The sequence below is a fragment of the Ctenocephalides felis genome, unplaced genomic scaffold (assembly GCF_003426905.1).
Source record: "Ctenocephalides felis isolate EL2017-DRISC unplaced genomic scaffold, ASM342690v1 CF-g0.4_SCAFFOLD_00845, whole genome shotgun sequence".
Classification (NCBI taxonomy): Eukaryota; Metazoa; Arthropoda; class Insecta; order Siphonaptera; family Pulicidae; genus Ctenocephalides; species Ctenocephalides felis.
The window spans coordinates 38,986,570-39,003,057 of NW_020536999.1; the positions used below are offsets into that span (position 1 = coordinate 38,986,570).

At 32.1% G+C, this 16,488-nt stretch overlaps 1 protein-coding gene across 1 annotated transcript in view; it reads left to right on the forward strand.

Moving 5' to 3' along the window:
• The window catches only part of LOC113372024 (teneurin-m), a 361,925-nt gene that overhangs the window by 335,787 nt on the left and 9,650 nt on the right, over nt 1-16,488 (forward strand). Inside the window, exons 2-10 of the mRNA XM_026612394.1 lie at nt 2,304-2,549; nt 10,648-11,013; nt 11,096-11,296; nt 13,550-13,827; nt 13,907-14,123; nt 14,198-14,392; nt 15,192-15,404; nt 15,704-15,841; nt 16,208-16,405. Coding sequence (XP_026468179.1) covers nt 2,304-2,549; nt 10,648-11,013; nt 11,096-11,296; nt 13,550-13,827; nt 13,907-14,123; nt 14,198-14,392; nt 15,192-15,404; nt 15,704-15,841; nt 16,208-16,405 — 2,052 coding nt within the window. The remainder of the gene's footprint in view (nt 1-2,303; nt 2,550-10,647; nt 11,014-11,095; nt 11,297-13,549; nt 13,828-13,906; nt 14,124-14,197; nt 14,393-15,191; nt 15,405-15,703; nt 15,842-16,207; nt 16,406-16,488) is intronic.

Below are 16,488 nucleotides of genomic sequence, written 5' to 3' on the forward strand. Positions count from 1 at the left end.
TAGTTTTTAGAAGATTATTTAAAAATTAATTACAAACTGAAAGTTTGAAGTATTAGTTCTCTATACTATACCTACTTGAGAGTTTTTCAAGCGTGCCCTCATTATAAGCATTGTTAATATCTTAATTATTCTACGAATGCGACGGACAAGTCTCCATTCTCTCTCATCATGGTTTAGGGTACATTCCATTTTTCTAGAGGGTATCAGTGTCAAAAAGTGTCGCACGTGCCGCGTGCATGTGCATCGGCACGTGCACACACAAGGTTTATGACTGCAAATACCCTCCTTAACGATAAGTCTAGCTATGAATACAGAAAAACAGATTTTGTCAACTGAGAAAAATCGAATACAGCACACGCGCCACATTCAACAATCAATAGTTGCTCTAGATTAGATCAGATAGTTAATTTCATCTATTTTTTTGGCCGGCTAACACAATGAGAATTCTCTTGGATTTTGCTTCGTTTTGTTGCCGCGGTTCAGGGACCCAAGGGACAGTTTGATCAATAACGGGAATGAACTTGAAATACCATGAATGTACGAAAAGTTCACCCAAAAAATGAATGAAAATGTAAATGTTCCGTGAAAAAATAAATAATTTTTTCATTTGTTATTCATATTTTGTGGTCGTAATTTAATTATTCAGTTAACGAAATTATGTTCAAAGTTCGTCAATGGCATAAGTCACTACAGATATATTTTCATGAAGAATTCGCATAGGTACAATTGCTATGTTTACATTACAGATATTACAATAAAACATTTTACATTCAATACTGATGATATTAGTCAACGTTTTCATATAAATAAATTGTCTAATATTATAAATTTAGTATAAAATATTGGTAGTGCTGCTCTAGAAGTGCGCGAGCTGAGTTAAACTCCAACTCGATTCCTAAAAAAATAGTGCGAGAGATTTTTCATTGCCATTTAACACACCGCAAAGCCCAAAATGGGCTATTATCAATTGGAAACATATTTGATGGTTTTATTTATGTTTTCATGTGAAAGTATTTGATCAATATTCAATTTGAACATTTTAAATCGGCTTTATTTTTATATCTATTGAATTTGTAAGGCCTATAAAGTTACTTACCATTTTATTCAATAAATGTACAACATTACTAAATATATTTGCTTTTGATGTCAGGAAAACTTTAAGATATATTTATTAAATTAATATATTTCAGTTATACATCTTCTAAATACAATATTTGTTCTGAAACAGTCCCCTATTTATTTGTGTCTCAATTATTTGATGTATCAACTCATCTCGTGTCTATAATAGATAGTCGGAGACACGCGGCGTGGCACGTCGAATGCACCGTGCATGGAAAAGTACGTTGTTATATCAAGAATGACTGCAATTTATAAATTTACTTTGCAAATAGCATTAGGGTTAGCCCTTCTGAGTGACATAAGTAATATATTTGATTATTGAATTAGTTTGAACCGTTTTCGTCAAAGTGAAACCAAAAGTAACGAAAGAAGTAGTCATAGACATAGAAAGGAACATTGTTGGTAATGGAAATAGAATAGAACAATGCTGTTGTTGTGAGATAGGTTACTAAAAATGTATGTAATAAGGAAGTAAAATATGTTTTAAATCAACATAACATTTTGTAAACTGCAATGTTTCATTAAGGGATGAAATTTCTTGATTTTGCGATTGATGATGAGCAGTATAATGTTGAGAGTGTTGGTAATTTGGGTCCAGCCATACAGATGCTGCGGCTTTTTTTGAATTTGAGATTTATCAAAATTAAAGTTTTCTCACAGTTATGTAACCCGCTCCATTCAGTACACTTACAAGAGCAAATGCGCGAAGTGAAATATAAAATCAATACGAACATCCCGCACTAATTCCAAAGGTTGAATAAATCGCACTCGCATCTGCCGGTATTCGAGAGAAGTTGTTGGTTTCAGCAATGGCAACGGGTTTTAATACTTGCTGGCGTTTTGCTTAAATCCTTTATTATGTGCCCTTTGCAATATATTATTTAAAAAATCTATATATGTGCTTTTCATAAATGCAATGATGTAATATAGACTTTTTCTTTGAGGATCTGCAGACATCAAATATACATAATAAATAATTATTATACATCAATTAAATTTAACAGTTTTCTATTATTTTTATATGGGCTAAATTGTGTTAATATTTATTACAGAAAACCTTCAATCTTTCTCTAAAAACCCATTATTTCTTATTGATATTTTAATCTATCTCAGCATATTATAGACTACAATACTACTATGGTCTTCGAGTTGTTCTAATATATTTATTATTTTCCTTTACCCAGGTTGTCTGCTGGACGGTGTGCCAAGGCCGCCGGACGTGCCACCTCGCAACCCGACAATGAGTCGTCATCAGGCCCAATATCACCAGCCGGCCGCGCTGCACCAGCACCTGAACGGACGCGTCGCGACCGCGCTTCAGCCCCAACAGATCGCATCGGCATTAGGCGACGGCCAAGGTGGTGATTTTGAACCTTCGTGCTTGGTACGAACTCCATCCGGGAACGTTTATATACCTACCGGAACTTTAAGTGAGTATTTGTTTAGAATTAAGTACTTAGATCGGAAATTAAAATTACTGTTCTGCGGCTTTCTATAGTAGATATTAGAGTTATATACGATTTTAAGTGATTATTCATTGTCAAAATGATACATACAATTAGATGAATTAAATAATATTACCAGATTAAATTTGTTCGATATACCTATTACTGTATTATTTATGCTCACTAGGTCCAACACTATCTCCCAATTTTCCCAGTAACGAACACAATCGAATAGCCGGCACAATTATCATCAAAATTTGTGCAAATTACCGCACGCACACGCATAATACGGATGCGTAGAGACGTTAAGATCAGATTAGTTCCGCAAATGCAGCAAGCATTTGCGGAATATATACATTGTGACATTGTATGCAGTATCTATGCATATATACTAAATAGTAAATATAATTACATGATGATTGATTGATAATTAACTTTTGAAGTAAAACTTCTTCACGAGCGACTACAGTGTAAATCCGTACAAATGCACGATTCTGATTGTCGATTGTGATTAGTCGTCGCATATGTCAACGTTATAGGCGTACCGATATTAACAAGAAGATCGACATAGATAGATAAACATTTTAAAATTACATCTTATTACAATTCTTGATTTAATGAAAAATGCCTGAATCAGAAGAATATTTTACACTGTTTCTTGAAAATAATAAAACAACTTAAACATTTGTACTAAACGTAAGTTTATTGATTCGAAAATATTTCTATATTATTCGTAGTTTCTATTAATCTTTGAAGTCATTAAAATGGAAAATATTTTTTAGGCAAAACAGATATTACAGCTGTTCAAAGAATGAGATTATTTATATCGCCAGCAAAAAAGAAAAATAATTATATAAATGTGTATAATGGTAAATATGTGCATCACGAATGATACTATAATACTGATAAACATTATTCAAAATTGATGTATTTATTTTTACTTAAATGGCATCTTGTACTGTAGCAAATAAGTTTTACTTCAATCGCGTGAACTTTACTCTTTTTTATTTTTGATATTAATTGGTGAAATATACTAAACTAACAAAAAATCTAACGTTTTGAAGAATAATTTAGATACAACGGCATATATTTATCTTCTACAGCATTTTTCAAATGTCTTTTTTAATGGTTTTCCTGTTTCTGCTGCGTTTGTGCGTAAAATCTCCTGAATTTTCAGCTGGTAGTCTCTGAGGAGCGATTCTCTTATGCCCCGGGGAAATAAAACCCGCCAAGTTTTATAATCCGTTATAGCTATACTTTTTGTCCGTTGATTTTTTAAATGAAACACACCTTCTGGGTTTTCATATCCGTCATCCAGTATGTTGGCAAACTATAATCAAATGCATTTTTAAATTACAGTGTGTTTAATAATTATTAGTATTTATAAATTGAAAACTCTCTTGATCTTTATGTTAATTTATATTACAAAATTCATTTTCCAAATTTATAATGCGATATCTCGAAACCTGGCACTAACCGCCGCTGCAGCATTGCATTACGCGATACTAAACAAAAGCGATATACAAGCCATAAATCAACATTACCGCCGAGCGATAATGGCCGATGAATTTCGAAATTAATCATAATAATCAAAATTATATTTCATAGTTAATGCAGTGTCGATGTACCTACGCGATTTACACAAAACCTTTTCAAATGTATTATACAATGGGTATAGGAAAACAAATATGTCCATTCACACATGCATAGGCAGTTTTTGTTCATGCTCAGGGGGATGACTAATACTATTGTAAGTTGGAAAATTCAAAACCATAGAGAAGTCAATTACAATCAATCATTAGGGCTCTTCTAGTCGGCTGATAGAAGCTTTTGCGCAAAAAGTACCATTTGAATGATTGAATTATATAACGATCGCGGCGGTTTGCATATTTTGTGATAAACTGATCAGGTTTTATTTACTCGGTGTATTAATATGTTGCATATAACACTTTTGAAATGCAATTTTTATATTGGAATCGGTGTGCATATTTTAAATCTGGTATTTTCGAATTGTCAAATTTGAATACTTTAATTTTGAATACTAAACTTTATCTCTTCAATACCTGCAGGTGCTTTATTCAGTACTTATGGGAATTTTAAACTTAGAAATTAATTAATTTACACTTACTAATTTAATCTTTAATCGTATAGATTAAGCTCGTTTTGAACAGTTATAGTTCTTTATATTTTACTGTAAATATTCAACTGTTTTTAAAAATATATAATTTAGATTCAATTTTAAATTTTAACCATTGATATTATCTAATTATTTTTGTATCGTTGTATATCATTGTTAAAAAATCAATGATGATTTACAGACAGATATATTTTTAAAACTCTAGTATTAACTTATATCATATATGGTACTCACATATTCAAAATGTTTTAATAATGATAATAATAAATAGTAGTCTGTCCGAAGGCAGGCAGGTCCATGATATGAGAGCACAACAAATCAATAATTCCTTCTCCCTCCCTTGTTTATTAGTCCCTTTACCAATAAAATTGTATTACCAAAAAACACTTTTTCATTTATTTTTATGTATTTTTCTCTCCAAACTTCGGTGCTTCGGCTTTCAGTTCCCTGTATTTTTTCTTTTTTCGTAAGTCGTCAATCATTTGCATTCTTTTCCTTCTCACTCCTTTCAGACCTTTTATTTTACCTTCGACGCTGTCGTATAGCATTTGAGATCTTCTTACCTGTAACCAGTGGTGTTCTTCTTACTAGTGGTGTTGTGCTAATATTTTTTTTGCCGGAACGCTAAAATTTAAAATCCGGTTCAAAAAATTTGATGTATTTCGATAAGAACTCACAAATCTAATATATTGACTTCTTATATAATTAACTCTATTATATACTGCTAGTCTATACATTAAATTGTACAAGTATGAGGGAATCATTGAGTACATAATTTATATTCTTTAATAACATTAATTATATTTATTGTGGTATTATTTGTATTCATTAATACTTACCTACTGGTATTTATTGAGATATAAAAGTACTCAAGTTTTATTACAATACTTTATAAGACTTAACCTAATAATATGATAGATAATCTATTACCTATCTTACTATACTATATTATTGTATATCATAGGTAGATATCTATTATCAATCATACCGTGAGATACCTACACCGTCATTAACTTATTACATACCTACATACTTTTTACTTCTTATAAATATTACTGTCTAATTTATATATTTACCTATATTATATAGGTTTACCTTACGCCCTATGTATTATCTCTACCTATCTATTGTCTATACCGGGATTTGAACCCGGGACTTCCGCGTGGCGGTCGCGCACCTTAACCACTACCCTATCGGGTACCCCCATTAATAATATAATATGGGACGCACTGTTGTTTCCGCGGGTCATTTTCTAATTAATTAGGTAATTAATACTAAGGTGGCGCGACGACACGCGAAAAAAAGACGGTTCATTGTAGCGTTACGGTGGTCTAGTGGCTAAGGTCGTCGCCTGCCACGCGGCGGACCCGGGATCGATTCCCGGTAGGGTTAATGTAGCGTGTAAGGAAAATTATAGGTAATAGGATATATAGTAGATATAGGTTAGGTGTATTCGGTATACAATGTAGGGATTGAGAGTATATGATGAAATATAGCGTATGGTACAGATGTAAGGCGTGTAGTATAGAATGCAACGTATAGGCATACGTAAGGTTATAGAAATACACGAATGGAGGAACCTGATGTAGGTGTTAGCGTATAAGAAATGCGAATGAATATAAGATTTAATTTATAAATATTATTTATATGTATATAAATAAGAATTTTTATCTCGGTATTAAATATCTAAAATATCCAAAATATCCGGCATCGATTACACCTTACTGCAGTCTTTGCTGTTATCACTTCATAGAAAATTAATTTCTGCTCTATAAATTTTATTAAATGTTTGAGTAACTTGTGCGAGCTGAATTTCTTAAGATGTTTTTAGTCTCGCAGCTTACTGAATTCTAAAAATTCTAAATTTAAAAATATAATATAAAAATTATACCGCTGCCTGGAAGGGATGGGAATTTATAAATATACAGACTAATACATACAGAATTTGGAATTTTTCTATAATCCGTAATATTGAGAAAGTTTACATTAGACCTAAAAAGGGATGCTTATTTACCTAAGCTATGGAAATATATATGGAAAAATTATATAATTTGCACATGCATCCTGTGCTCACTTAAACTAAACTATGATCATAATATATTTAACGAATTTCTAACAGTATTTACAAATCACCCAAAGCAAGTGGGTTAAAGTCGTGTAATTTTTTAACTGGCCTCCCCCCTTTGAATTTAAAAATTGATTTTTCTGTGGGTGCTTTGCGTTGGGAATTACTAGTATAGGAGTACAATTCTTTAATCTACTACCAGGTTGATCAATAATTGAGTGATCATCAATTCCACAGCACCATCATCAGATTTTTAAAAGATCAAAGTTTCTATGAATATGCATACAAATTTCAAATTGTAGGCCGAAATTTAGACAATAAGTCTATTGAAATATCAGGGTAACTCTTTTGCTATAAATTGTCAACTAATTTACCAATAAATAAATGTCAATAAAACAATGATTAAAAAAATTACCAATAAATGTTGGATTGTAAAAATTTACAAGCGATCGAACGGCTTATATATTTGCCTTAGATGGCAAAAAATTCATCCAAGTATTAAAATATTACATTTTTTTGCAGTTCTTATGCTTTTGTAATTATAGAATTGCTTTTTTTGCTACAATCAACTTTTCGGTCTTAAAGTAACATATGTGAAATTTGAAATACACTACTGTATTGTAATTAATATTTCAGTTTATACACCTCAATTTGTAACTAAATTAAAAACGACTTTGATAAAACCAGTGGTGTTGTGCTAATATTTTTTGTCGGAACGCTAAAATTTAAAAACTGGTTCATAAACCGGTTCTCATGTTTTTTCCGGTTCCGTTCGAAAAGGAAAGAAACAAAAATTATTACAAAACCCATTGTGTGCACATATATGTATGTTTATTACAATAATAAGAACATTTAATAAAAATTAGTTGAATAATAATTCATAAAATTTACTTATTAAATCATTTTCTGTATGTAGCGGTTTCTTTTCCTTTCAGGGTCGTACTCAGTAGATCATCATTGGTTATATTGTCTGGCCAATTTATCTTTTTCATTTGTTTCCAGCACCGCATTCAAATTGTACATATAGCTTTTGCAACGCTTTAATATATTTTTTTTATTAACTCACACTATTTTGAAAAAAAATATCAATATTTATTGCGTCTGCCACGCTAGGACTATTAACCCTCCGTCGGTCGGATATTTTTTCACCTTCGAACGGTCGGAAAGGTCTGGCTGGACCACCATTCATTTTACATGCATTTATATGGGATAAATGAGTTTTTGGTGTCTTATGTATTAACGATTATATAAAAAAATCAAGAAATATAAAAAAAATCGTTGCTTTTTTTGTTAATTTTTCTGTTTTAAATCAATGAAAAACAGTATTTATTCTTTTTGGCGCCTGAATGAATGTGTGCATTACTCATCCGATTTTCAGTGTTTGCGATTACCAATAAGTTTGGTAGGTTTTCAAGAAACTCTCGTCATGAAAATACTAACATTCATGTTAGAACACATAGCAAAGAATATAAACAACGCAGTTTGAATAGAAAATACCATGAAAAAGCGTATATTTCATACAAAATGTATGGGTGGTCTAGACAGACCTTTCCGACCGTTCGAAGTATAAAAAAAATTAAATCCTTATAATTATCCTTCTGTACATTTTTTCGTCCTGATTTTTTCATTGATCGACAGCTAATGAAATTATAGGAAAAGTCAAGAAATTTCAAGTCGATAGGATTATTAGAAGTATTTTTTTTTTCTAATTGAAGTCGAAAAAAGTCTGGCCAGACCACGCCGACCGACGGAGGGTTAATAATGTCGAGCTTATGAATAAGCGAGTAGTAAAAATAGTAATAAAAATTTGTTTCTTACAAAAGACTAAAATTTTCTGCTACTATCTTATTTACTAAGACATTACCTTGCTCTACATCTACAATTTACATATTTAAATAGACTTTTACATTTAGATTGAGAGCTTAGAAGTAGGTTAGTTGCCAGGAATTCACTTAAAATGCAAAATGTACGTCATATATAAAAACATCATAAGCTCTTACGGGAGGCGCACAAAATACAATGCATATAACGTTTTCGCATATATTACCTGTGTAAAGCGGTGTGTTTTAAAGTGCTCTCGCTCTTCGCCCACCCATCGCACACTGTTTTCCCATTCAACTGACAATGAGTTGCACTCGCACTACTAGCTCGCACACATCAACTTGGTAACGCCTAATAGACTGGTGGCTGGGAGTTCAATTTTATTATAGATCGTATTTTAATGCCAAAATAGCATAGACCTAGCATAGGACTGTGACGTCACTTGCTGAGCAAACGTTGCCGACAATCGCGGACTTTCCCGATTGATTCAATGTCATATTATATAATAACAACATATGAGGACTAGTAGTCTATGTAAAGTCTATGCAAAATAAACATTTAGAATTTCTATACAAGTGATAGAGAATTAAAATATTCAATCAGGTTTTTAGGCTCATACATTTCTGAATTACATAAAGATTTGCGATTCTCTTGAGGTAGTGTTAAACTCATTTTTGTTCATAATAAAGGGTTGTCTGCTCCAAGGCAGGTTCATGATGTGAGAGGACCACAATCAATGATTTTCTTTCCTCCCTTGCTTATAACTAACATTACCATTTTATTACTATTATTCATATTTTTATACACGATTATGCATTTTTCTATATAGTCATGTCTAACAATAAGTAAGAGTAAAATATATATATATATATATATATATATATATATATATATATATATATATTATTCGATGAATTTGCATCAATTTGTTTATATAAGAAAGATTCACAATAAAAAATAAATGTTATTAATAAAAATTGACTTGTGTATGATATTGTTAAATAACTAAAATCAACAAATAGAAAGGCTTTTTTTGAATGATTCATATTTCTTACCCAAAAAACTATAATTTTTAAGATAAGTAAACTCATTTATAATATTAGTGATTTATTATTGAATACCAAATTTAAAAATCAGAAGTAAGAACTATTACAATAATATAAGCATACACAACATTTGTAAAGTGTCCATGCAAAATATATTATTATTGTCAAGTAATAAAATGTAAAACTATGATAATACTAACTTTATCTATGCTATAAATAAGCGAAGTCAAACAAAAAATTTATTTAAGCGGTATATTCATAGATATAAATTCTATTTTATTCAATTGAATATTGAATATTGAATCTGAACTTGATAATTACTTTATGACGACCCTGAGCGTTTGGTAGTAACGTGTACTATCTGGAATGTATCAATTACCTATCAATATCAATATATTTAAGAATTCAATGAATTTTAAATTACTCGGAACTTTAGAATTTTGGTTTGTAGCAAATCCGTTATCAACCCCCTGACTTTCAGTTCGCCCAGCTTTCAGACTGTAGAAACGCCTAAATCTCGTATGGGGATGTATTGTATACGCGGTAATAGTGATGATCAAGAGAGCGTGGATACTTAAAGGGTCTCGGGTTCGACACCAGTAATGGACGAATCGTGTACCGGTAAACATGTAGGTGCGAATGCGATTCGCGATAGTGTAAGGACGAGCTGAGTAGCTAACACCCTTATATTACTTGAATGTACTTTGAATCAAAGACCTTCTTTCTTGAACATCGACGTAGGATACTTCTAATTTAGATGATAGTTTTAGCTTCAAACTTTAGTAATATTGATTTCAATAATGACGAAGTAATCTAGGAATTTTATTTTGCTTTTGATAGTTTTCTTGGGGAGCACATATAACATCCCAGCAACAAAGAAATATGAGTAGACATCTATACAAACTTTTTTGGTTGTTAATTAATTTACTGTCTATTGGAATTGTGATTTTATATATTTGCTCTTGATTTAATTATGTGTATGTAACATTTTATGTAACATTAATTTTTTTTCAGATCACCAAAAAACCTCACCGCTTGATTACAAGCAACCGAACTCAGCCTGCAGCACCCCTTCAAAGACCATCGGCGTCGGCATGATGATCTCACAATCGGGCGCAGCAGCTATCGATCAAAAATATAATTCAGCATCCAGCGGCGGAACCATGCATCGTCATGGAACAGGAGTCCCTGTACCAGTTTTGCCCGTTAGAAATCAGTTAAGAAGACCTAATTCATCTCATTTTCCACAAAGCGGGGCTACCAGCGCGGCTCGGTTTCATTTTCGCAAAGGATTGGCCCGCAGATGCTCCTGGAAATGCGCTGCGATTGCTTTTATTCTGCTATCAGTACTACTTGCAGCAGCCATATCATACATATCCAGTAAGTATTTATAGTAATATTTTGATATTAAAAGGTTCTATTTAATAAATAATAAATTAATTTAATTAATTTTCTTCTTTAGCGTCGAGCCTATTGAATTGGTCATACCAAAATTCAAAGGCTTGTTCAGTCTTGGTTAGTGATACTAGTACGAGCACTGATGGAGATATAATTACAGCTTCTAAAATTGCTTCTAGCGTGGACATTTCTAATAAAAACATTTCTACTTCCGCCAATAGTCGCCAGAAACCTGCTGCAACATCAGCAAATACGGGTTCTGGAGGTAATAACAATGACCTTAGAAATATAAACTTAATAAATGTTTCTAATTTTTCACAGCATGATATGTCTATTGCACCTTCTGTTTTTATTCTAACTTCTAATAGATCTGTAAACTTTTTTAAATTACTAAATAACTTTTATGTTTCTTTGCATGATGGTGTAGGTGTAGAAACAATAAACAGCACATCAAATAATTTACGTAATTCTGATAAATTAAGATCTAAAAGAGATGTTGGTGTTTTTTTTAATAAAGTTGTAGATTTTAACAGTAGTGTTAGTAGTTTAGAAAGTGGTAGTGATAATTTGGACAATATGACTGAGAAGAGTCCTAGTGATTCTTTTGCTAATAATATATACAGCTTTACTCCGGAAGAACCTGTAGAGCTTCTACACATGGATAAGAATGAATCAAAGCAAAATATGGATCATATTCTAGACACAATTCTTAATGTGCCTATCAGTACTCACGATAACTTAGATAGCAGCGAGATTTGGGAAAGACTCGTAAAAGGTTTATTATCTAAAGAAAAGCATGATGGAAATACTGAAAAATATATGTATAGCAATGTTTACAATGCTGTTACAGATCGATTAGTAGATAATCATTCTGAGAATGACAACTTTTTTGATTCGATGGTTATTGAAACGGATTTAAACAAACCAAGTAACATCCGTGCAAAAAAAGATAATATCAAATTGATAGAAAGAACTGATTTAAATGATGGAGAATTAGTTCCAATTCAATCACAAGATATATCAAGAAAAATGAATGCCTATAGTATTGAAACATCTGCACAATCAGGACCAATAGATATAATTGAAATTACCGAAACCAATTTTACAAACAACACTGAAACAAAAGAAACCCAAACACAAAATTATAAACTAATTCAGCAAGATTTTTCTGTTGTCTCTTATGATTTGGATGAAAACGTATCTGACGACGATTTCACTGAAATAGCATACGACTATGATGTTCACGAGGAGCAGATTCAGCCATTTATTAACAGTGCAGAGAACGATGTTCAGCGATTGTGGAATGGACATGCGCGGTCGAGATCAGAGCAAACACAGCAACCTGAGTGGACTGATGTAACATCGGTGTCAAAAGCTGAAGTGCTTTCAACGCCTTCTGCTGATTTGAATATTCACACCGATATTCCATTAGCGCAAACCTCTTCTCCAAAATACGAGCACATATCCTTGAAAACAGATGCACCATTAGATCTATTTCCTAGCTCAACAGGAAATAATGTTTTGGTGAATATCAGTATATCGGGAGCAAATACTCCAATATACGTTTTATCCTTAACGGTGCCTACGGGACAAAATCAACCGAATGGTTTATCCATGCCATCTGCTTCTTTGTCTTTGGGAAATAATGATAATAATAGAATTGACCATAGAATTGAACAAAACAAAGAATCAAATATACTTCATACACCTGATCACATGTCGTCTACTGATATCAATAGCGTGGCTTCTACAAAATCACCTCCGGTATCTACACTAATTCCGGGATATCGAATTTGGGGTGGTCAATGTCAATGTTCTTGTCCATGCATGAATGATATTGATAAAGTTGAAGATAAAGACTATATTGATGATAAAGACTGGGATGTTGATTACCCTACTAAAAAAACTATAGAAAATAACAATTCAACGGATCTAATAGCATCTACAACTTATGATCTGGATAACTACTCGGAAGACGACTGGTTAAACAATTCTACAGACACCAGTGATGAAACACAGTATACCACTGAATATTTTGAAAGTTATTCTACTTCTCAACGCCCCTGTGCTAAAATTGATTATTGGGCAGAGATACCACCTGCAATTCTAATTTTGGAAGGTAAAGCAATTTATTGAAAATATAACATTTTCTGAGAAATGGTAAGTTTTTTAATTTGATGTTAGTTTTGCATGAATTAACTAGCTTGGTTTCTTGTGATGTACTGAATGTCTATATTTTCATTTTAAATCTAATTTAATCTTTTTGTACACTAATACCTTCCTTAATACCGAAACAAAATATTTTTTTCTTGCATTTTAGAGCAGAATTTCATTTAAACTTCTAAGTTCTAGAGTTTAATACTAGCATAAATATGGATTTTCTCATAAATTTCTTATATAAATTATATTTAAAATCATAAATAACATGTTTATATATTATAAACATTAATGCTATAAATTATTTTTCATTTTATTAGTCATATAATGTTTATATATCAATTTTGAAATATTATCTCAGGTGCACGAACGTTCCCAGCGCGTTCCTTCCCACCAGATGGCACAACATTTTCCCAAATTTCTCTTGGACAACGTCTTTCGAATGAAATACCTCCTTACGGTTATTGGAATATGCAGTTCTATCAATCACAAGCAGCTTATGTTACTTTTGATTACACGATACCACGTGGGGCTTCAGTGGGCGTTTATGCGAGAAGAAATGCCTTACCGACTCATACCCAGTATCACATTTTGGAAGTATTAAGTGGATTCAAAGCCAGGACTACCCGCGCAGCACACGTAAGTTTTCGCTTAATATTCACTTCGATAAATTACTTTTCATTTCAACGTACTAACAATTCGTTTTTATTTTCAGCAGCCATCTATGAAAAAACAAGTGACTCACTACATGGAACAAGGCCATTGGTTTTTATCTCTCTACAATGATGATGGTGACGCTCAAGAAGTGGCGTTTACTGCTGCAATTGCAGAAGATATGACTCACAGTTGTCCGAATGGATGTAGTGGGAAAGGCGAATGTCTTCTTGGTCATTGTCAGTGTAGCCCAGGATTTGGTGGAGATGATTGTAGTGACAGTAAGTTTTAAAAATAATTCTAAGTATATTAGAAAATATTTCTTATATATTAGCTTATGCATTATAATTTCTAGGCGTATGTCCAGTCCTGTGTAGTGCTCGCGGCGAATATATTAATGGCGAGTGTCAATGTAATCCTGGTTGGAAAGGCAAAGAATGTTCTTTGAGACATGACGAATGTGAGGTGTCGGATTGCGGAGGACATGGACACTGCGTCAATGGAAAATGCAATTGCGTTCGAGGATATAAAGGAAAATTCTGTGAAGAAAGTGAGTGGCTCATTATAAACATTTGTTGTTAAAATCACGTTTTGGACTTTAACATAAAGAAAATTGTAGTTTACATATGTTTAATAATACACTTACAAAATATTTCAAATATTTTTCAATTTATTATAATAAATTTTCGATAACGATTCGTTATTAATAGTGTATTTGACAACACAGAATATGTCATATTTTTTAGTTAATATATGTTTACAACCATATAAAAGGGTCGAGCATAAAAATATGAATTTTTGGTCTACAACCAAACATTTTTGGGTTTATTTTTAGTTACAAATTTTGATAATAATTCTTCAATTTTTTATTTAATCCTGGCCATGATTGTAGGCATTTTTATTCAAAAGAGTCAAATACTTTATTATAATATAAGAAATGATTAAATACTAATAATTTATAATATTTATCAAGTTCTACTGTGTAATATATTCCATATAATTATGTGCATGCCAATAATGTTTGTGTGTTTGTTTTCAACATCTCGGTTGTACATACAGTTTATATTAAGGGTTTTGCACATCATGTTTGATAAACCCACAATCACTAATCCGGCAAGAACTATATTAATTATTGGCATAAATAAGATGAACCTAATGATAATCAAAAGGAGTAACAGAAATGGAGTAGAAAAAAAAAACTTGTTTTTAAGTGTAAAAGCACATTTGCGATAAATATAATAAAATTAATATTCGACAAACACTTTTGATATCATTATGTTTCTAACAACAACCATTATAACATTCACTAAACTAACATCGGGCATGTTTCGCTTCTTTCCCGCGTTCAGTCGATTGTCCTCATCCCACCTGCTCCGGGCATGGCGTTTGCGCCGAAGGCGGCGTATGCGTTTGCAAACGCGGCTGGAAAGGAGCCGATTGCGCTGAAACTGACGACGATGCTTTACAATGTTTACCCGATTGTTCAGGACACGGTAGATTCGATATTGATACACAGACCTGCACTTGTGATGACAGGTGGTCAGGGGATGATTGCTCCAAAGGTAAGAAGATAGACAGTTGCCATTTAAGGATTACTATAGAAATATCATATTACGCGGGATGGACTGATTGAAGTCTAAATATTAATCTAATTTCTATACATTTCTATGATAAAAGTCTTGCAATTAATATCATGGAATTGATCTAATTTAATCAACACATCATTATGTTATTGCAATAATATGTTAACCCACTTTAAGCTTAGAGAGCTTGCATGTGAATAAAAGCATGCTCTAATATCCGTATAATATTGTCATTTCAAATAGTTTTCGATAACATATTTTATTTATATTTTTATCAGAACTTTGTGACTTGGACTGCGGTCCGAATGGTCGATGTGTTGGCGAAGCATGTGTTTGCGAAGCAGGGTGGTCAGGAGAATATTGTACTCTGAAGCAATGTGATGCCAGGTGCAATGAACATGGCCAATGTAAAAATGGTAAGTGTTTAGAGATTATTTTAATTTTAATGGAATTTGAACCATGATTATTTATCAAATTATTACTTGACGATAATGAAACAAACGGATTCACCAATTCCTTCCATTCGCTATATTTTTTTAATATAATATTGTGTTTGTAATTATATATAATTACAAGGTGTTTCATTGCGTAACGGTTAAGCGCGTATTGTATCAAAAATACAATTATTGTATTTTTAAATCGATTTAACAGAATTCACAAAATTTGAAAGTGCCATGAAAATTTAAAATGACTATTGCTATTGTGCTATATATGAGACATATAAATACTTTTATATTCAAATCTCATATTGTATACTTTGTTCATATTTAATTCCTTTACAGGTACTTGTTTATGTGTGTCTGGATGGAATGGCAAGCATTGTACTTTGGAAGGTTGTCCAGGAGGTTGTTCTGGACATGGTCAGTGTGGAGTACATAGCGAAGGCGCTTGGGAATGCAGATGTTACGATGGATGGGACGGAAAAGACTGCAGTGTTCCCATGGAACAAAATTGCAATGATGGAAAAGACAATGATAAAGGTTTGTGAAAAATATACTATCTGTTGATCATTTTTAATCATTTTATAATATTTAGTTCAGCATGCGGTTTTTATTTTATTCAG